Raw genomic sequence first — 20,123 nt, forward strand, 5'->3', positions numbered from 1 at the left:
CAAAGTATAAATAATTTTTTTTTTTTTCAATAATGCATCGATGCGACATTCAAACCAACAACAGCAACAACGACACTAATAATAGAATGAAAGAATATTCATGTCTGTACTTTTTATTCGTACTAATATAATTAATTTTCATCGTAAAATCAGTGGTACGAATAACAAGTGCATTATAATAACCTCATTCTGTTTGAATGCGAATCTGATATCATTGAACCGGATTTTAAAATAATAAACGAAATGAAGAGAGGAAACTTTCTACCGTCGAGCCTCCCCTATAGATATACGTAAATATATGTGTATCTCTGTAAATATATTTGTATTAATGTATTATGTATATGTATATATATATATATATATGTATATAATATATTCTGTATCGGAGGGGGATACTGAATTCTAAAATCGCTGATTCTCTCCAGAATAGATGATATATTTGTATGAGAATTTCACGGGTCGATTCGTCTTCGCAGGATTTGAATCATCAATATTTCAACTATACATACATAATACATATTATCTATACCTACGAACTTTTTCACGCATGAATTATATACTGTACAATAATATTATATGTATTTTATTTATTGTAGGTACGTATACCTACGTGAAGTCTGTGATACGATTTTAAAATTTTCATTCCCGCAAGCTGTGCCTCTTTTTATTTTTTATACATGTATATATATTTTTTTTCGTGTTTTTTTTTTTTTCTCACATTATTTTATTATCATAGCATGAAATTCAAGCTTGAAAATTTTTCAACCACGCTGACGAGGAACGGTCTGAAAGAAATTTTGGAATACTTTTATAGAGAATTGGGTCAATGACGTTGGAGAAAAAGAAGAAGAAGAAAAAAAAAAAAAAAACAAACAAAGCGCTGACAATTATTACAGTAGTAAACTGGAGGTATAAGAGAGACTGCCGTTCTGGAAAAAAATTCAGTATATCGAGAGGAAACTTACATCATTTCTGTATCGTGCATCATCTTCGAGTGAAATTATTTTTTCTGCGAGTGAAAATTATGATAGTCTTAGTCCTATCGTCGGCCGCTGACTCGTATTTCCATCACGCTTTTCATACTTGTGGAACAGAATACAGTAATACGTACAAAAAATAGAAAATTATAAACCAGAAAGCCACGTATTACGTTATCAGAAAAAAGCTTGTTAATATCGATTTTTGTTGGCTAAAAATCGATACTTTTTTTTTATTAATATTAATTCGTGAAAAACGTTTTATACTTCTGATCGTTTTAAAGCGATTGATAAATGAAGCATCGATATATTCAAGCTTCTGTTTATAATTCCGATATTTTGTATGTTTGCATTTTTTTTTTAAAGAGATCCTCGCTAATTGACGAATAGTCAGTAATACACGCAGGACTGACTTTTAGTAAAATTAATAAATTATTTTTCTAATTCTCTCACAGTATACGCAAAAAAGCGAAAAATATGCCATTTATTTCATCTCTTACATCGAAAATTTTCTTCGTATTTTTTTCCCGCGAACAAATGCCTGCAGGTTTAACAATAATAGTTTGGTACACTTAAACTTGAATAATTATTTACATTCTCCGGTCGTTTATAGAATCACCTCTTACTTAGATCGAGGTTCTCTCAAACTTTTCACGACATGAGTGGTAGAAGAGGAAAAAAAAAAAAAAAATACCTCCCCGAGTTTACTTTGAGCTTCTATTTTCTGTTTTTTGTTATTTCTGCCCCATTGTTTCCCTCCCTTTTTCCTCTTCTCGTTTGCTTTTTGATTTGGTTCCACTTCGCACATTCTTCCAAATGGATTCTTTCGCTTCGAACTCCTCCATCTCTATCCCCCTCCTCCCCCTCCCCCCCCCCCCCTCCCCTCCCCCCGTGAGCTTAATTATCGAGCGACGAAAATAAACGAATTTACGGTACTTTAGACCTGTCGGGTATTTGCAGTCAGAACAGAAAATTGCTGTTCATCTTATTATAGTTTTAAATACCAAAAACAGCGACGTCGCGAATTATTTCGAGCTAAATTTCGAAAATTTAATAATTTCGTCCAAAACTACCTTTCAAAATAACGAATGGGTGTACAAGTTTTATCTCCAATATATATTTATACGCTTAATATTCCTAACCCTCTGAAACATTTGTAGTTAAATTCGAATGTTTTATTTGTTTTAACATCTAAATTATGGATAAATTGATTAATAATAAAATAACGCGGAGAAACCTGCCTTGAATAATCTACTTAGTAAAATAAAAATTTACATCTTTTATTTCAATATCCAATTAGCCGTTTAAAATTCATGTATTCGAAGATCGAATTAGGCGTCAAGATTCTTCCCGAACCGTCATAAATATTCAGAGCAAAATTCGGACTCTCAATATGCCCTTATACTTATTATATTATTTATTCACCTTTTGCCTTAATGGAGAACGAAAAATGTTCATCGGATTCCTTTCTTACTTTTTTTCTTCCCCCTCCCCTCCCTCCCCCCTCCTCCTCTTTTTTTTTCCTTAGTTGATAAAAAAAAAAAAAAAAACTTTCGGAAAACACTAATTATTACGAGGCAGAGATAATATTACGTTAATTTTATATAAAAATACTCTAACAACGGGGCTCGTTTTCTTTTGTTTGAAAATATTTTTATCCAATACTTTTGTCAATTTATGACTCTACCTATTTGCTTTTCGTCTACCATTTTTCTTTTTCTCTCCCCCCCCCCCCCCCCCTTTCCCATGCAGGATTTATATCGAATAAATGATACCAGGCGTCAAACGATGCCTCATGCCGTTGGTACACAATCGTAAAGTATATAATAACACGTCGGATGGTGTTGCGTGTATATATGTATAGGCATACATATGGTTGTATGTATGTCTATATTGCCTGGTTGTGTATACGCAGATTGTAAATCAATATTATAGACTATATCCGTGTACAGTTTACACCCAAGACGGTGATACGCACACGTATATATGTATGTATATGTATGTATGTATATATATATATATACAACGTACAAAATATGCATACGTCATGCAGGAGTAATCGTATATATGATGATCTATATAGGTATGTATACATACGTATATGTATATAATTGCTGACGAGCTACCGACGAAAAGTGAAAAATAAATAAACAAATTGTATATATTTATATGTAGAGAAATGAGTGGAGTGTGTATCTATAAGTGATATATTAATTTATAGTATCCGTATATATAACGTTCGTCGTTGAAATCTTTGAATTTCAACGAAAATTAAACGGTGACAACATTATTTCGATAATTAAACCAGCATATATGGAAACGGATAAATTTGTAATTGCGGAAACGAATCACGCATGACTAATGAAGATATGTATTTTTATTCGTTTTGTTCCAGAACCCTGAACGAAAGCTCTCTGAAAAAATGGGGTGTAAAAATGATGCCGGAGTACGCGGATCCCTATCACAAAAGGTACTTTATTACAGTTTGATAATCCAATAGAAAATTAATTTATCGTATAAATATCAATTTCTTCCGATACCAATCTCCAAAAAATTTTACCTAGAAAACGTTAATCATCATCGATAAGTTTTTGTTTTTTTTTTAATTTAAATTTAAATTAAAATTTTATTTTATTTTTAATCACACATATTTAGAGTTCGTACGTATTAATTTTTACCGACGACCATTCAGCTCCCTCGCTTTACGACGCTGAAGTATTATAAGCTGGCTGCTCGGTGACATTATAAGTGTAAACCCGCGATTATATTATATATAGATCATGCCGTTTTACGCACGCTTTATGCATATTTGCACGCACTTGCACGCACAGCTCGTGCTATTATCTCGTTCAACTGCGTTGGGATTTTCGGTTATATTTACTTATTTGAATAATTCTTCTCTGGGTGAAAAACGAGGCATTTTTTGTAATAAAAAAATTTTACCCCAGTTTCCGTAAAATGGTGGACAATTTTTTTTTACACCAGGGCTAGACAGTATTGTCGACGATTTTTGGTAATCGATTTTTTCACCAGACCACCCAGGCCGAAAAGCGTACGAAAGCAGACACCTCGGTGAACGAGACACGAGACAGACGAACCTCTGCTGTCTCAGATCTGTCAAATATATATATTCGAAATGGACTGGAACGAATGACGTTCGAAAAATAACCTCACGTTTTACGGTGATGGAAGAATAAAAAAACTGTGGAGGTCGCTATTTTTTACCCGAAATAACTATAGCGCGGAAATATTTCATCGGTAAATCAAATCCAGAGATCCGCAAACGTCGAAACCAAGACGTGATCTGATAGCCAAAAGTCTAAAGAACGTTAACAAAGTCATATTTATTGTGAAATCGACGTTTCTTAGTCTTTTTTCCAATTCGATTTTTATCTATTGCGACTAAATAAGAGCCTGATGACTAACACGAGTTGTTTTATACCTCGGGATTTATGTAATTTATCGAAAACCATCAGCTGATCGAACCGTTAGGCGCCATCTTGTTCAGTCACGGCCATAAGGAATCCTTACTAATTGAAAGGAAGAATTGTCGTGGAATTTCCTTGTTTACGTCGAACTGAGCGTAACTCTTTTGAAACGAAACTGAAATGAAAGAAACTAAATGAATACGAAAACGATCAGCTGATCGAACCGTTAGACGCCATCTTGTTTAGTCACGGCCATAACGAATCCTTATTAATTCAAAAGAAGAATTTTCGTGGAATTTTCTCCTTCACGTTGAACTGAGCGTAACCCGTTTCACACGAAACTTCTGCTTGCTAAGATGCCTGTGCCTTTTTCGATGAGAAGATTGCGCATACCCTGCGAAGGATGAATAATAGAGATCCTGAGAAGCAGAGAAGTCGAGTGTTTCTATGGGATACGCTTTTACTTTATTCTCACCTGGGTAAGGTATTACGGATTCCCATCATCGTGTGTATTATTTCGAATTTGCCGAAAGACGAATGTTTGACAGCGAAACTTCAAGCTGACGGATTCGGTGTATTTGGTACTCTTATCACCCGTCAGGAGAATTATTTCTAAACAATTTAGATTGATCGATTATGAATCATTCGTCTCGCTTCTTGAACCACGATCGCTGACCCGTGACATCCTCTTCCATTCCATTCCATTCCGTTCCATTCCACCCCCTTTTTTCCTTCAGCCGAACTTTATGCCATTGTATTATATCGCGCTTATTTAGCAAAAATTCACTAGCCGTTTCTCTTTCCAGGCCGATGACCATGGGCGAGGTTGGCTGCTTTCTGAGCCACTACGTAGTCTGGAAGAAGGTAAAAATAGCCTAAACTCCCCCCAAATCCTACGCCTCGGTCTTCACAAGGCGAAATACTAAGAAAAGTTTTAACTTTAACAACCAGGTGGTGGAGAGCGGATACGACAGGGTGATGGTCCTCGAAGACGACATCCGGTTCGAGCCCTACTTCCGGCAAAAAGTTAGCTTCGTAACGAGCGAGGTTGAACGGCTTAAGATAGACTGGGACTTGGTGTGAGTTATGTGTATGCCTAGGTAGCACATTTTTAACCGAACCGAGCCGGTCGATTCGGCCAATCACTAATTTCGCCGCACCCTCAGAGCCACCCACAATTCCCCAGCTTAGGTACCTGTCAGCAAATATTTGACCTTATGGTATAATACAGGGCAATTAGCGGTGTGAAGTAATTGATGGCCGCCAACGACGGGTTCATCTGCGGATCTCACATTCGCCGCGGTCGTGTCGTCCCCCCCTCCCCCCCCTTTCCCGTCTTTCGAACTGACCAAATTTATAACTTGATTTCCTTTAGTGCACGTTATTAAAATTGCGGAAAGAAGAAAATTCAACCACCGAAAATTTACCTCCAAGTTGTCAGCCGCTAATTTGACGGCAGAAATAACCGGCAATCCGATCCCTTCGACGTTGCCTTTTCTACCGCGGCTTATCATTTTCTCTACTCATTAAAATTGACATGAGCTTGAGAAAGCAGGTTTTTTACTTCTTTCGACATCGAGGTGAATATGTAGAAGACAGACTAGCAGAGGCGCTTGTCATGTTTGCGCGGGTTTTGTGTCACCAATATAATAATATAACAGTTGCGAAAGTGAATATTCACAGTATTTCAGCATTTTCCAGATGTAGCACCTCCTTTCCCCCCGGGAAATACCCTCCATTCTACGTGGTTGTGGTTCTTCGGAGTATTACAATCCAGCTCGCATTCCTGTGCAGATATCTAGGCAGAAAACGGCTTCAGGATCAAGAGGAGCCCCCGGTTGAAGGGTCCAGATACCTCGTCCTCGCCGGGTACAGTTATTGGACCCTGGGATACCTACTATCGAGGAGAGGAGCCGAGAAGCTGCTGGAAGCAAAGCCCCTTGAGAACATGGTTCCCGTTGACGAGTACCTGCCGATTCTCTTCGACAAACATCCCAGGTAACAATTTGAGACATTTTGACTTTTTCGCAGTCTACGAAAATTACAGTTATGTTTTCATAACGATGATGTTGAGCCGTACTTACTTTCTCGACAACCTCTGCATACTTATATTTTCTTACAAGTATCCAGGTGAAACTTCATTATTTTATTCGTGTATCCATGCATAACAAGCACCCCGGTAGCTACTTGCAGAGGCAGAAGCTACCCTGGCTCCGAAAATTGGAAGCCCGGAGGGTTTTCATAGCGCAGGAGAAAAAAAAATGAACGCCAACAGAATACTAACAACAGTGACGTGTATTTAATTACTTCACCTGTGTATCCTGTGATTACCTTACAAAAGGCACAGTGTTTATTGGCGTTTGCGCAAAACATACAGGTCTGTTCGATTTTCCCCATCCACTTCTATGCATACACTTATTCTCCAACAGGCCGCGCCGCTTTTTTCATATTGATTACAGTCGAAATTGAATCCCGGTGTCCACGCTTCCGGCTAAGCCAGAACACACGGAGTTGACGTTTAATCGTCCAATTTTTTTCCTCCCATTTTTTGTAGTTTAAATATTAACGAGTTTGTTTGTTGGATCGACACTTTAGGACTGCGTGGAAGGGTCATTTTCCTGAGAGAGATCTGGTCGCCCTCTCAGCTGCCCCGCTTCTCCTCTATCCGACGCATTACACCGGGGAAAAAGGTTACATCAGCGACACGGAGGACTCTACAGTGATCACCTCGTTACCGGGGACCAAGACTCGGGAAGAGCTATAATCTAGAGTGAGGCCGATTCCAGAGGGGTAAGGGGGCGTCCACATCCCCGTTTCGCCGTTGCATCACGCAACCTGCCAATATCTGCGTTCACTTACGACCGTAAGACTCGCGGCTTCTAGCTCCAGTCTGTTATTCTCCTTTCAGCTCGATTACCATGATTAAGGTTTTTGATCTCGCGAGGCAAATGGATAATTGGATAATTCATACCTTTAATTATTATCGCTCTATGTGCGAAAATCCTCGTCTGAAAATAAACTCAATCGTGTGTTCTGTTAAAATTATTACTGTGATGTATTTTTTATTCGGGCGATATTCATTTCAGTCGTGATACATTTCAATCTCAAACTCGTGCTATGCGCAGATATTAGGCATACCTGCGTAGATTACTACTATTGTCTACCACCCTATCATGCACGTATAAATAATTCGCCTATATTTTTTATACTCGACGTACTGCGTCAATTATTCGTGATTTTACCTATTGGTATCCTCTGTAGTCTTATAACAAATTGCATGTTGCCATATCATAATGTAATCTATATCAAACTGATAGATCAAAATATTTCTGTAGGTTATGAACACTTTTTACCAATTTTTAAGTGATCGAATGTTTATGCTGACGGAAAAAAAATGTAAAAAAATAAAAAATCAAGTCATTTTGTTCCATCGCCTTGATGATATTCCCTGATATTCCAGCATCTTCTTATCGTATCCTACGTGAAGCCAGGGAAAAACGAATTTATACGTAGCACTCGATGCGTGTAAAATTAAATTTTCACTCCACGGTGAAAAACTCTTAATCCCTTTAAAATTCGGAGTTCCACTGCTGGTAACACTTTCACGAAATCTAATATGAAATCCGTCAATTGTGTGGAATTTGTTATAATTGAATGAATTGAATTGAATATCTGATTATAACATTTTCTGCTTCGCAGAGCATGGAGCCTAGGGATATTTCCCGCGAAATTATGAGATACCGGGAGAAGATTAGAAGATCGACGAAACTTGATCGTCTTATCATTAGAAAGGGTGAATTTTTAACCCTGGATACATGCACGGAGTCGTAAACGACCCCAGTCGACTTTCAAACTGCATGCCTAAGCTCAAAATTGATATTATCGGGCAGACGGTAGCATCAGCTGCTTGCTGGCCATTGCGTAGAGCAATTTAAAAAAATAGCTAGGGTTGTTAATGACCCCACTCTAAAGCTGCTTTTGGTGTTTCGTGGCAGTAAGTGAATATTCCTTTTTTTACTCAAGTCAAAATATTTGATGTGTTGTTACGTAATTGGAGCGCCAATAGTTACATAAATTATCTAAAGCCATGTATTACATATACTGAAGCAATTTTCTCCGTGAACTAGGACGCTTCGTAAAAAACTTTACTTTATTTTTTTTACCTGAACTTGGCGGCTTTGTATAATATACATGCTATTTTTTCATGTTTGTGAGAAACACCGAACGGTGCATCGTTGCCTTTGCGCTACTGCAGTCGAATGAGTTATACGATTCATTCCTCAATTTATTATTACTGATTATCTGAATCAGCTTAAAAATATACGAAAACCCTTTACAAACACTGTTTTTGTTAGGGGTTTATTGACATTTTTCGTATTTTCGTATTGTTCCCATTTACATATCCCAAAATAAATATAATTTTTCAACTGGACGTAGAGACAATTAATTTTACTCTTGCAACAAAATATATACCGAGGAAACAAGTTTTTCCCACGTTATTTCCACAAGAAACTTCGATCACAAAGCTGACTATCCCACAGTTGAGGTAGAAATCTGAAAAAATTAGGCAATTGTTTTCGAATTATTTGAAGTTGATTTGGGGGATGGGGCGGCAAAAATTCGCCAATACCCTAAATAAGGAATCCCCTACTGTACTTACGCGTCTCATTATTGCTTGTAGAACAATTTTACGAACAAGAAACGCGTACAGTCGTTATCAACCCCATTCATGAGTTAGAAGGTTCAGAAAAAGATACACGTGTTCCGAAGGCTCATATTCGAAAATTTAAAAATGAATGTTGCAGTCCGCCTAATCATATGCAACCTGTGTACCACCTACAGTATCGTTCATGAAGTTTGTGAACGAGTGACAAGATGGCGCCTGGAACTGAGCCGATGCCAGAGCTAGTATTTCACTGAGTTTGCCGGTTGACGCATTCTGGGCAGGCTCGAGGAGAGCTTGACAAGTATACAATTCCCCCTCCCACCGTCTTTATCGCGTATTAGGTGTGGTTTTTTTCATTTAAAAGTACCGAATATTATCAGTGAAACGATTCCAAATATCCAGTGAGAGTAAAAATTAGGTGTACAGAATGGCCGGACGCCTTCCTGCGTGCGTTATCGACGTCGGTACTGGGTAAGTATTTTTGTATGTATAAAAGTTAATGAGCCCGATCATTTTGACATCCTCCAGTCAGTCAGCCTCTGACTAACCACGATTTTCCTACGGACCATGCACGCCCTGATTTTTATCAACTCGCGACCTACAAGCGGTCGAAACTTTTCTTGAATTGTGATTTGCAAACGATCTTCCAGGATTCTCTCACTCCATTATTTACTCGGTGCAATTATCATCCTCAATGACGTATCTATCCAAGATGTGATTCAATGCTATCCAACCTTAATCTAAACCCTTGATTCCTAGGTATACTAAACTGGGATTTGCTGCTAACAAAGAACCTCAATTTATAATACCGTCCGCAATAGCGATAAAGGAAACAGCCAAGGTAGGCGACAACTCTGCGAGACGAGTCACCAAGGGTGTCGAAGACTTGGACTTTTTCATTGGCGACGAAGCCTTTGACGCTACCGGATATGCAGTCAAGGTAAGCATCGGTTATCGGTTCTTATGAATTAAATGAACGCTACAATTTGCCGCAACAGTTGACAACATGAAAAATTAAATACCTACAATGCTCACACATATATTGATAAGCAGGCCTTTTTTTTATGTATACTACTCTGAACATTCTTATAATTTTTTCAACTAACATGATTTTTGTGAAAAAAATTTCAAGTACCCTGTCAGGCATGGCTTGGTTGAAGACTGGGACCTGATGGAGAGATTCCTCGAGCAATGCATCTTTAAATATCTCAGAGCTGAGCCTGAGGACCACTACTTTCTTCTCACCGAGCCGCCTCTTAACACACCAGAGAATAGAGAATACACCGCTGAGATTATGTTTGAATCGTTCAACGTACCTGGACTATACATAGCCGTACAAGCTGTTCTTGCCCTTGCCGCGTCTTGGACATCAAGGAATATCGAGGACAGGATACTGACGGGAATTGTTGTGGACAGTGGCGATGGCGTTACACACGTTATTCCTGTGGTAGGTGTTTGCAAGCTTCTACAAATCGATCGCCCCTAATGAAATTCACTCAACTTTAGAGAGGCTGGTGCGATACATTCAACGTAAGCTTTGGCGCGATGATTATAATCCAAGTAATTCTACAGACACCGATGATAAAAGAATTATCTTCTGTGCTATATAGAGGATTTAAATATTTTATCATCGGGGTTGTAGCATTACTTGGATTATAATTATCACGCCAGTGTCCATATGTCTTTTAAAACCAGCCTCTGTAAAGTTAAGTGACTTTTACTAGGGGCCATTGAAATGCATTACTTCTGTTTTGAACTTCGTTTAGCCGTCAAGACTTCGATTTTTTTTGTTCTTAGGCCGAAGGATACGTGATTGGTAGTTGCATCAAGCACATCCCAATAGCAGGTCGCAACATTACCTACTTCATCCAAAGTCTTTTGAGAGAGCGTGAGATTGGCATACCGCCAGAGCAGTCCTTGGAAACTGCAAAGGCGATAAAGGAAAAATTTTGCTACATTTGTCCTGACATTGCCAAAGAATTTGCTAAGTATGACAGTGATCCCACTAAGTGGCTTAAACGATTCGAAGGACTTAACAGCGTCACAAAACAAGCATTTGGTGTCGACGTTGGATATGAAAGATTTTTAGGTCCTGAAATATTCTTTCATCCAGAGGTGATAAAACTTGTTTCTCTGTTAATGAAATGATATTGTCACATATGATTGTAAACTGAACTAGAGAATTATCGTTTTAGTTCTCCAATCCAGACTTCACGACACCTTTGAGTGAAATAGTGGATAATGTGATTCAGAACTGCCCCATTGATGTGAGGAGGCCATTGTATCATAATATTGTACTCTCTGGAGGTTCAACGATGTTCAGAGATTTTGGAAGACGTTTGCAGCGTGACATAAAGAGAACTGTTGATGCCAGGCTAAAGCTTAGTGAAGCTCTTAGTGGTGGTCATCTCAAGGTAAAAACCGCTGAACTATTTTGAATTTTCTGCTACGAAAAAGCAGGTTGCATTCTTTTTTCCATTTCAATGTCTTTCAGCCAAAGCCGATCGACGTCCAAGTGATATCCCATCACATGCAGCGATGTGCCGTGTGGTTTGGAGGATCCATGTTAGCAAGTACTCCTGAATTCTATCAAGTTTGTCATACAAAAGCTGCCTACCAAGAGTACGGCCCTGGAATATGTCGTCATAATCCAGTATTTGGTGCTATGACATAATTGAACCGTAATTAGCGGATCAATGTGATAATAACTGTCGATTCAAATACGCACGAACCATAAAGCAATTCATTGATTTCCTTGTTTTTTTTTTACATAAATATATTAATTTTAATAAATCGAGTGACAAATCGAGAATCTAATCTGTAAATCAGATTGTTTGCTTTTCTCGTTTCAAATAACTTATAAATATGAAAAAGTTGAAGCGGTGATTTCTCGAGTCTAACAGGTGTGTGACTCGGTGCAGATATTTAATTAATCAATATTACCGTATTGTTCCGAGTATAAGTCGAGGTTTTTAGTCACAAATATCCCTTCCAAAATGCGCCCTCGACTTATATGCGGAGTCGACTTAAATTCGGGATAATATGACAAATTTACCTTACCAGCTAAGCGAACATTTTTATATTTTTATCGACCGATCGGTTTTTATCGATAGTTCGAAGATGCGCGCGTAATCTGCGCGATATCGAAAATTCGAATTTCAATTTTTTCAAAATGCAATTGTTTCGCGCATCTTTTTTTTAGATAGCGTCGGTTAAAATTATAAACAGATTGCAAACAAGAGGTTTTGTGCGATTATTGAGAATATATTAGAATTCACCAATAGAGAAGATGCAATATTAAATATTATACATAAAATTATAAATGACAATTTCTTTGTAGAAGTCGACTTATATTCGGACTCTAAAAAAAATGTCTATAATCCAAGATTAGAATTAGAAGTCGACTTATACTCGGAACAATACGGTATACATACATATTGTATGTATCATTGAAAATTCCATAGAAAGGTGAATATTGTGTACAACACAGAAATAAGCAAACACAGTGCAGAAAAATTGTATAGAGATTTTACGTACGAAAAGTACGTTAAAGAAAGAAAAAAAAAAAAAAAATATTACTGAATAAAAAGATCTTTTCTAATTACATTTATTCAACATATATATATTCACATTCTTTTGCTTTCCCTGCAACAAAAAGCTGTATCGTTTCTCGCCGAAAGTTTTTACATTTCGTGTTGAATCTCCCCTACTGCAAAATCCACCATATCACTTTCTGTTTTTACCCTGTTAACTAAAACGAGGCAATTATAATCCAAATGAATAATTGTTCCCTTTAAATTCAAGATATCAAATATTTATACACAACACGGTATTAGACCCGTTATTCTACATATATTCATGATATTGGTTTTATGAAATCAAATGGTAAAAGCTTAACTTGAATACGTTTTGTTTACCATGTATAATTGTATACATCCTTCAATCACAGGCTAACGACGAAATCCCGTCCATCACGGGACTTCACATTCATATTCCCAAACTTAAATTGCTTTCTGCGTTCTCCGTATGTTCATATACGAGATCAGTCAACAATCTGATAATAATCAATTCATTAACGTACTCTTTCTCTCCATCAGCCAGACCATCGCGCTGAATAAATTTAACAAAATACCAGAATTTTCCGTTACATTTAAGACTTTCCTGTATCATATACGAGATAGAGAAACGTGGTCCATCTTGAAGCACACGCCAAATATTAAAAACGGACGTATATAAACAGTTTTCGATGGTCATATTGTAACAACACTTCAAGTTGTCACAGAAGCTAGTCTCCTTCCTGATCATTATCCGTATCCTCATCGGCATCAGCGTCGTTAACACCGTCCGGTGCCCTGTGTAACAATAAATTGCCGACTTCGTGTAGCAGATTAGTTACCGCCCTCCTGAGATCAGCTCTGACCGCATCTCGGGCTACTTCGACGTTTCCCGCGTTGTCGATTGCGTTTTCGCTGTAAGAAGTTAGTTAACATTGCGTAACTCAGTGGTAAACTATATAAAGATCAGATATCAGATGCATGGTTTACTCACAACAAGTTATAGCCGTTTGCAGCTGCGGCGACAACGTCTTCCTCCATGTCCGTAAACAGGGAGGTAAAGAAGAGGGAAAATAGATTGGAGTTGTTGGAGTTGCTTCTGGGATTAACCTGGAGTCGTGTGTACAAGTCAATCGAATCCGATGGTGGAAGGGGGTCGTGTGATAAGACTGGTCCTTGATTTTGTATCTGAAATTAACAAGCGAATGTTATGTCCTTTCAGATGAACGAAGCAGGAAAATTTCGATAACATTTTACGTTAAGCGTTTGAGGACACACCTCCTGTATGTCGACGGTTATTTCCTTGATGTCTGAGAGAATGATATGTCTCAAGATACTTTTTGGCAATTTTCCCTGATACCGCTTCGCGCGTTTTTCTACGCAATACTTGAAGAAATCATGGCCAGCGTCATATCGGTCTAAAACCTTATTTACATTTCGTTCAAGCCAAGGTAGGATGTCAGCCTCTTTCCACAGATGATAGCTGCGCACCACATAGAGAGCTAAAATTTTCTCCAATGCAGGAGGAGTTGTGGACTTGGCGTGACTGTTGAAGAAATCGTGACCCATCACCTGAAAGAATTTAGCCCTTATCGATTTCTGCTGGACGTTAATGGGGGTGAAAATAACTCACCCTCGAATCTGTCTGCACTCCACACTTGTCCAGCAATGGTATAAGCAAACTTGGAAACATGCTCAAAGCATTTTGAAGGAGCTCATCAGCCAGGCCATCAGTTCCAAGATGAAAACTGGCCAATGCCGAACTGTATGCAATATTGGGAAGCTGGCTAAGATTTCGGCTGTCTTTCCAGGCCTCACAAAATTCTATGAACCATCCGTACTCTCGTGCCCTCAATGCGTAGAAGTCTATCGCCAGGACTATCGCCAGTGGATCATTTTCAGGATCGAGGGACAGCAACATTTTACAAAACTCCAGACTTGTCCTGAACAGAAGAAAACGTTTGTACGTAACTGTCTTCTATAATTTTACAAGGTTTTCATGGTCTGTTGTATCTGTTACACACCTATAACACGCTCGGCCACCAACGAAAATCAAATGTTTGAACAACGTTATGTACAAGGCACGATTCTGCTGTCTTTTGTAATCCAGCCTGCAGTTAGCAGTGGTGACATTGAACAGCGGATGAAAGGCGCATTCTAAGCAGTACAAGGCCCGCTCTGTCAGTTCAGCAGCCATAGCCAGATCTTCGCTGAGCTTGCAGAGTTCGGCCAGTTGTAGTAAAGCGTCGACGTGATATGGATGGGCGTTTATAATGGCCTGTAATTTGACATACAAGTTATGTTCAGCGATTTTCATTGCCTATCGCTCTTTTTCGGAGTGTTCAATTCGCCCTCTGTAGACTTACGACAATGTTATCAGGGTTTAGGCTCTCAACTGCTTGCAAAAACTTCATTTGGGTCTGTCGGTAAGACGAGTTGTGATCGTACATGAAATACTGAACCCCTTCCTTACTCTCCGGGGATGGATCCAACGACATTGAGAGACCAGATTTACCGATCGGCGGCCAATTCTCTCGCGCAGATACCAGCCACGTTTTCTTGAGGTGGCCAGAGCGTCCTCGACCTCGTCTTTTACTGCATGAATCAAGTTAGCTTAGCGATTTGGGCAAAAACTTATTCTCTTGAATTTCCTATATCGATTTATAATCATCGAAAAAGTAGAAAGATAATAAAGATAAGTAAAAACCTTTGTTCAGCCTGAATGGTTTTGCTGCCAAATATCCTCTTCAGTTCATTGTAGGGGTTCAAATTTTTGTGTTGAACGGTAAGAACATTTTCTTTGCTCTTCTGCAACCCTGAACTTGAATCCTGAAGATCGCCTCCGCTGGAATTGGGTAGAGGCTCACCCAGGAGTTCGTTGATCTCCCTAACGGTTCGCTCGATCTCATCGACCTCTTCGTTGTCCTCCGAACTCCGCCTGGCTGTCCGATGGACCTTTGAATTGTCAGTCTTCTTCCGTTTCTTTTTCTTCTTTTTGCGTTTGGCATCTTCGGACAGAACTCCAGCGGCGGTCGACGTCTCCCTGTCGTCATCCTCTTTTGCTTCACTTTCAGAGTTCTGATTCAGCTGCAGGAAAGGCGGGAATGAGAAAGACAAATCACGGCCAACCACGAAAGCGCATCAGGTGCGTCCTAAGTTTTAAAACAGGAGGAGGGAGGCTGAGGGGTTTGACGACTTACCAAGTCGAAGACGTTGAACTGCTTCCGCCTGACACCCCCGGTAACCGGATTTTCGACGTCGCTTGGATCGCAATCTTTATCGAGGCCCTCGTCGCCCCCATAGACCTTCTTCATGTACCGCGTTGACATATTTCACCACCTTGTGCACTGACCGGTGGACCCTGTCATAAGTACCTTGAATTTCATGAACAGTCGTCAAAGCACTTTCAACGCGTTCGAACTGTCAATTTTTTACTCAAATTACAGTCATGCCCTGAGGTTCGGTTGAGAAAACAAGACCTCTAGTCGTAGCTGCGTGAGCTGTATTCGACCTTGCGATCAGCAGGGAATTCACCGCCATTTTGGATATTCTCAGTCGGTTGAATTGTGAGGCAAGTTACCGGCAATACGTTCGAATTTCAACAGCTTTCGATGAGCGAAAGCCACGAGCTGATAAAGATTCTAGAGTCTTGCATGCAGATTTGTGGATTCTTATTCATTTGCACTTGAAATCGATCTGATAAAACTACACCGAAATTTCGAATTAGTAACATAGTCACTGAACATTCCAATAACATTTTTCAATTTCTTTTATTGTATAAAGAGGATTTTTAATAACAACGTAAAAATAAATGAGACAGATTTCGGTATTAATGTTTTTAAATATAATTTATTATGTGTAAGATTTTTGATTAAAATAAAACTCCATTCTTCTCGTTACAATTTTATAATAATATCATACATATTATAACCGATTATAATATGTTACAGTAGACATCAATTTTTTTTTTTCCGTAGCTCTTCACTACAATGAATTGTGCTTTCTTTACTCTCCTTCTTTGTTTTTGTTCCTCATTTTAATACATTTAGCACTGAAAAAATTATTTATAAGTATAAATACGAATATTAATGAGTATGTACGGAATGGCGCGAATTATCTGCCTCTGTAATTGAGGCTAATTTTTAATTTTTAATTTTACTTTTTTTTATATATTCGAGATATTTCTAAATAAACAACTTATCAACAATGACGATTATTTTCAAATTACAGTATCATTTTCTATAACAACAATGCTATGTAGCGAATATATTTATATCTTTTCAATAAAATTGATTGGGGCGGTAATAATAATAATAATAATAATTACGGTAAAATGCAATAGGCGATGAGCGTATCGTCGATATAGATTCTCGCCTTACGATTCATACACGGTTGTTACATCCCAATATTAAAATTCGGAAGTTGAATTAGCCTACTGCCGCCCGATTCATCGCGAACTAATACGTTCAATAAAAGGGAATAATACACGGGTTTTTTACTTTTTTAATTACTCATCGGTGGTCACTGATCATGCTTCAGTCTAGAAAAAATGGTGTCGTTAACTTGATACTCAATTAATAACGGATGACTAAAATACAGCTGGCATTTACGCGCGTAAAATTCGAATTTGACGAATTTCAAATATTCTTCGTAATCCTGCTGCAGCCAGATTTTAACACACTGCGTTGATTGTTTCGAAAATGAAATTGATCAAGCGAACGTAAAATGCTCAAAAGTCGTTCTTCTGTAATTCACAGCCCTGCGCACTCCTGACGCGTGTCAATTTTATTCGCACACGTACGTGCATGTACCGACCTATAAAGCAGATAATCCGACAACAGCTTGTGAAAAACTTGCCAATTATCGCAAAGAAATGCGCGCAGTGTGTATGGAAACTTCACCCGTTCTTAGCACCAGATACGTTAATGCTCTCACAAAGTATATTCTCGTTATCGTTCATATCTCCATATTTCCTAGCTCGTCTTAAGATGTTTGCCAAACAATTATTCCTATCAAAACCGACAATACCACCGCGCCGATAACGATCAGTATGCACTTCTTTTTGCGCAACTTTGTTTGATACGTTGAGGCCTGTCGCAGTTGCTGCGCACCTTCGCTAACAAAGACTTCTGTCCTCTCCACCGAAGCCTCGATCGAGTCTACCATTTCTCCTTGCTCGTGAACCAATGCCCCAAGCTCTTTGAATATTTGATTAACATCGCTTATGTCACTCTGCAACAAAAGATTACTTTCATTAAGAAAACTGGGATTTATGTCTGGAAATCAGATCTAGGCTTATGTGAATCAATTCAAACAGAGTGAAAATATTGGCACGATATTGAGGAATAAGAAAGAAATTTCATAAGTCGTCTTTACCTCCAGCTGACGTATGCTGGCCTCGTGCTCCTCAAGCATTCGCAAGTTTTGCTCCTCTTGAAGTTGCTGCTGTTGAATTTGTCGCTGAGTTCTGTTGTCCTGGAGTTCTATTAGCGTTTCCTGTTTTTTGTCACCAAATGGAGTGATCCCAGCATTCGCCTTAGCTTTCCTGACCATCTCTTTCTCCTTAGAAGCGGCGAGCCTTTGCACTGACTGAAATTATCGTCGTTTTAAATAATCAAGTGTTATTATGCTTGTGATATTAAAAACTACCATCATTATACCTGGAAACTATTCAGCGCCGCTGTGAACTCGTCTTGAAGTTTTTCTCTCTGCATTTTTTGCTGCCTCTGTTCGCCAGGACTATTTGACCCTGCATTGCTCGCCAAATTAGCCAAGTCGCGCAGGTGAATGCTCGTATCTTTAGCCAGCTGTTGCGTGTAGTGCTGTATCTGATGACTGAGGTAAATAAAGAATAGAAGTAGAGCAAGTTGATAGTGATATAGTTGTGGGTGGAAAATTGCGGCGTCTAGATTTGGAAAATTGACTAGATCGTAACTCACATTTCTAAGCTCAAAGCAATACAGAAAAGCCCACGACTTACAGCTTGTTTCTAAGCTCCTGGGAATCAGTCGAGCCGCCCAACTGATTGACCATTCTTTGCATAGAGAGAACTGCATGGAAAAAAATTGAATGATTATCGATTGGTTTTGGTCTGGATCTTGCCGATCAACAGAACGCGGTGATCTTTTTTATGTTATCTTACCATTCTGGGATATTTTAAGTATAGAAGTCCCGATAGACTGAGACAGCCTTCCGAAGTCCTGCTCTCTCGCAGGTCCTCCGTTGTGATAGGAAGAAAAGCCGAAATCCATGTCTGTAAAAGATGATAGAGAACCTGAAAAAATTGGGACTTTAATTTAGATTTTGACAAAGCGAGGAAGGGTCGTGGGAACAAAAATGTTGCTAAAAACAACGAATTACGAGGGTTTATTTTCGCGTAGGTTTGGAGACGCAATGAGGGCGGAGGATGAGGCGCGAGTTCGAGAAGTTCGCGAGCGAGTTAAGGATGGTGATGAAGGTTACAGGGGAAAACTGGGTTCCGTAATAATTTTCATAGAGTTGATTAGGATCACTTTACCGTAGCGACGAAGTCTGTCAAATGCCTACGAAACCCGAGCTTGTGGGAGGTGACTCAGAAAATTAGATTACACGCAATGTCAGTCTGGGATACATAGATGTGGGCATTTTTTAACACGTAATTTTTCACGCCTACTTGCCTTGTCAAGGATGATAATAACGGTGACGACACGACACTCGTCCTGCTGCTTCGACGACGCGTACGACAAAATTTATCCGGCGAAAATCGATGAAATATCAGCGGTAGAAAATTTATTGTATGAGGAAAAAATAACCGTGAATGTTACAATTGTCAATAATAAGTTTGAGTCTAGAACGTCTTATCGGACAATCCGGATCCTTTGTCAAAGCTCCGCACAGGGTGCGGTACTATCGAGATTCGCAGCTCTTAGGCCGTGACTTGCAGTTACCGACTCGAATTACTCCGTCGATAATGCAGAAAGCGCCGCGAGGATCTCGAGTGCATAGCACACCACGAGGTGGCACGAGTATCGCCGCGACGGCAGCCATTTTGTGCTGCGCCGTCCGATGACCGATCGTCAGATGTCGAGCAAAAGACCGCGGAACGCCGACAAGTCCGGACAAGTCTCTGCAGCGCGTCTTGTTAGTTGATATCGTGTCTCAACGCTTTAGGAATAACAAAATCGAGTGGTGATCGTGAAAATTCGGCTTTTCGGAGCATTTCTTTGTGCCTGAAACTACCGTTTTACAAGTTTTCGGTTGTGAAGCAGTGCAAACAGTGCAGTGCAATGAACCGCCTCATGGATTCAACGCTGATCGATGTATCCCGATTTTCAGACGACAGAGACGCAGTTTCGATTGTCAAAGTGCGAAATGGGTCCACATCCTGCTGAATGTTCAACCTGAGTAAGTTTTGGATACATTTTTAACCGATTAACTTAGTCACTGTCCTGGTGAAAATTTATATCTAGAAATTTCTCTGGGAAAATGATGAGATCGCAGAGTATCGGAGAATTTTTCA

The 20,123-nt window shown here is 39.1% G+C and overlaps 4 protein-coding genes across 6 annotated transcripts in view; 2 read left to right on the top strand and 2 right to left on the bottom strand.

The window, feature by feature from the left end:
* The window catches only part of LOC124404417 (glycosyltransferase 25 family member), a 36,074-nt gene extending 28,279 nt beyond the window's left edge, over positions 1 to 7,795 (top strand). Inside the window, exons 6-10 of the mRNA XM_046878522.1 lie at positions 3,373 to 3,447; positions 5,212 to 5,269; positions 5,357 to 5,484; positions 6,200 to 6,403; positions 7,001 to 7,795. Of these exons, the coding sequence (XP_046734478.1) occupies positions 3,373 to 3,447; positions 5,212 to 5,269; positions 5,357 to 5,484; positions 6,200 to 6,403; positions 7,001 to 7,169 (634 nt within the window). The 3' untranslated portion in view covers positions 7,170 to 7,795. The remainder of the gene's footprint in view (positions 1 to 3,372; positions 3,448 to 5,211; positions 5,270 to 5,356; positions 5,485 to 6,199; positions 6,404 to 7,000) is intronic.
* Positions 7,796 to 9,300: 1,505 nt separating this feature from the next.
* Positions 9,301 to 11,825, top strand: LOC124405006 (actin-related protein 3). Of its 2 annotated transcripts, XM_046879593.1 has the most exons (6): positions 9,301 to 9,542; positions 9,831 to 10,011; positions 10,204 to 10,518; positions 10,869 to 11,186; positions 11,267 to 11,485; positions 11,566 to 11,825. In XM_046879593.1, the coding sequence occupies exons 1-6, from the start codon at positions 9,499 to 9,501 to the stop codon at positions 11,743 to 11,745; spliced, it is 1,257 nt and encodes a 418-aa protein (XP_046735549.1). In that variant the 5' UTR covers positions 9,301 to 9,498; the 3' UTR covers positions 11,746 to 11,825. The 2 variants fall into 2 exon arrangements, with proteins under 2 accessions (XP_046735549.1, XP_046735550.1); XM_046879594.1 differs by lacking the exon at positions 9,301 to 9,542 and having other exon boundaries at positions 9,869 to 10,011; positions 10,215 to 10,518.
* Positions 11,826 to 12,662: 837 nt separating this feature from the next.
* LOC124405005 (transcription factor 25) lies at positions 12,663 to 16,154 on the bottom strand. Its single transcript, XM_046879592.1, has 8 exons — positions 15,826 to 16,154; positions 15,333 to 15,712; positions 14,992 to 15,220; positions 14,650 to 14,903; positions 14,259 to 14,568; positions 13,904 to 14,197; positions 13,620 to 13,813; positions 12,663 to 13,540 (listed from the first exon to the last, which is right to left on the bottom strand). Exons 1-8 carry the CDS (start codon positions 15,952 to 15,954, stop codon positions 13,357 to 13,359), a joined length of 1,974 nt encoding a protein of 657 aa, XP_046735548.1. The 5' UTR covers positions 15,955 to 16,154; the 3' UTR covers positions 12,663 to 13,356.
* A 479-nt stretch (positions 16,155 to 16,633) lies between these two features.
* LOC124405007 (syntaxin-7) lies at positions 16,634 to 19,512 on the bottom strand. Of its 2 annotated transcripts, none has more exons than XM_046879596.1 (6): positions 19,282 to 19,512; positions 18,768 to 18,899; positions 18,606 to 18,675; positions 18,286 to 18,460; positions 18,002 to 18,214; positions 16,634 to 17,857 (listed from the first exon to the last, which is right to left on the bottom strand). In XM_046879596.1, the coding sequence occupies exons 2-6, from the start codon at positions 18,874 to 18,876 to the stop codon at positions 17,609 to 17,611; spliced, it is 816 nt and encodes a 271-aa protein (XP_046735552.1). In that variant the 5' UTR covers positions 18,877 to 18,899; positions 19,282 to 19,512; the 3' UTR covers positions 16,634 to 17,608. The 2 variants fall into 2 exon arrangements, with proteins under 2 accessions (XP_046735552.1, XP_046735551.1); XM_046879595.1 differs by having other exon boundaries at positions 19,143 to 19,512.
* Positions 19,513 to 20,123: the final 611 nt, after the last annotated feature.

This window comes from Diprion similis, chromosome 3 (assembly GCF_021155765.1).
Source record: "Diprion similis isolate iyDipSimi1 chromosome 3, iyDipSimi1.1, whole genome shotgun sequence".
Taxonomy (NCBI): domain Eukaryota; kingdom Metazoa; phylum Arthropoda; class Insecta; order Hymenoptera; family Diprionidae; genus Diprion; species Diprion similis.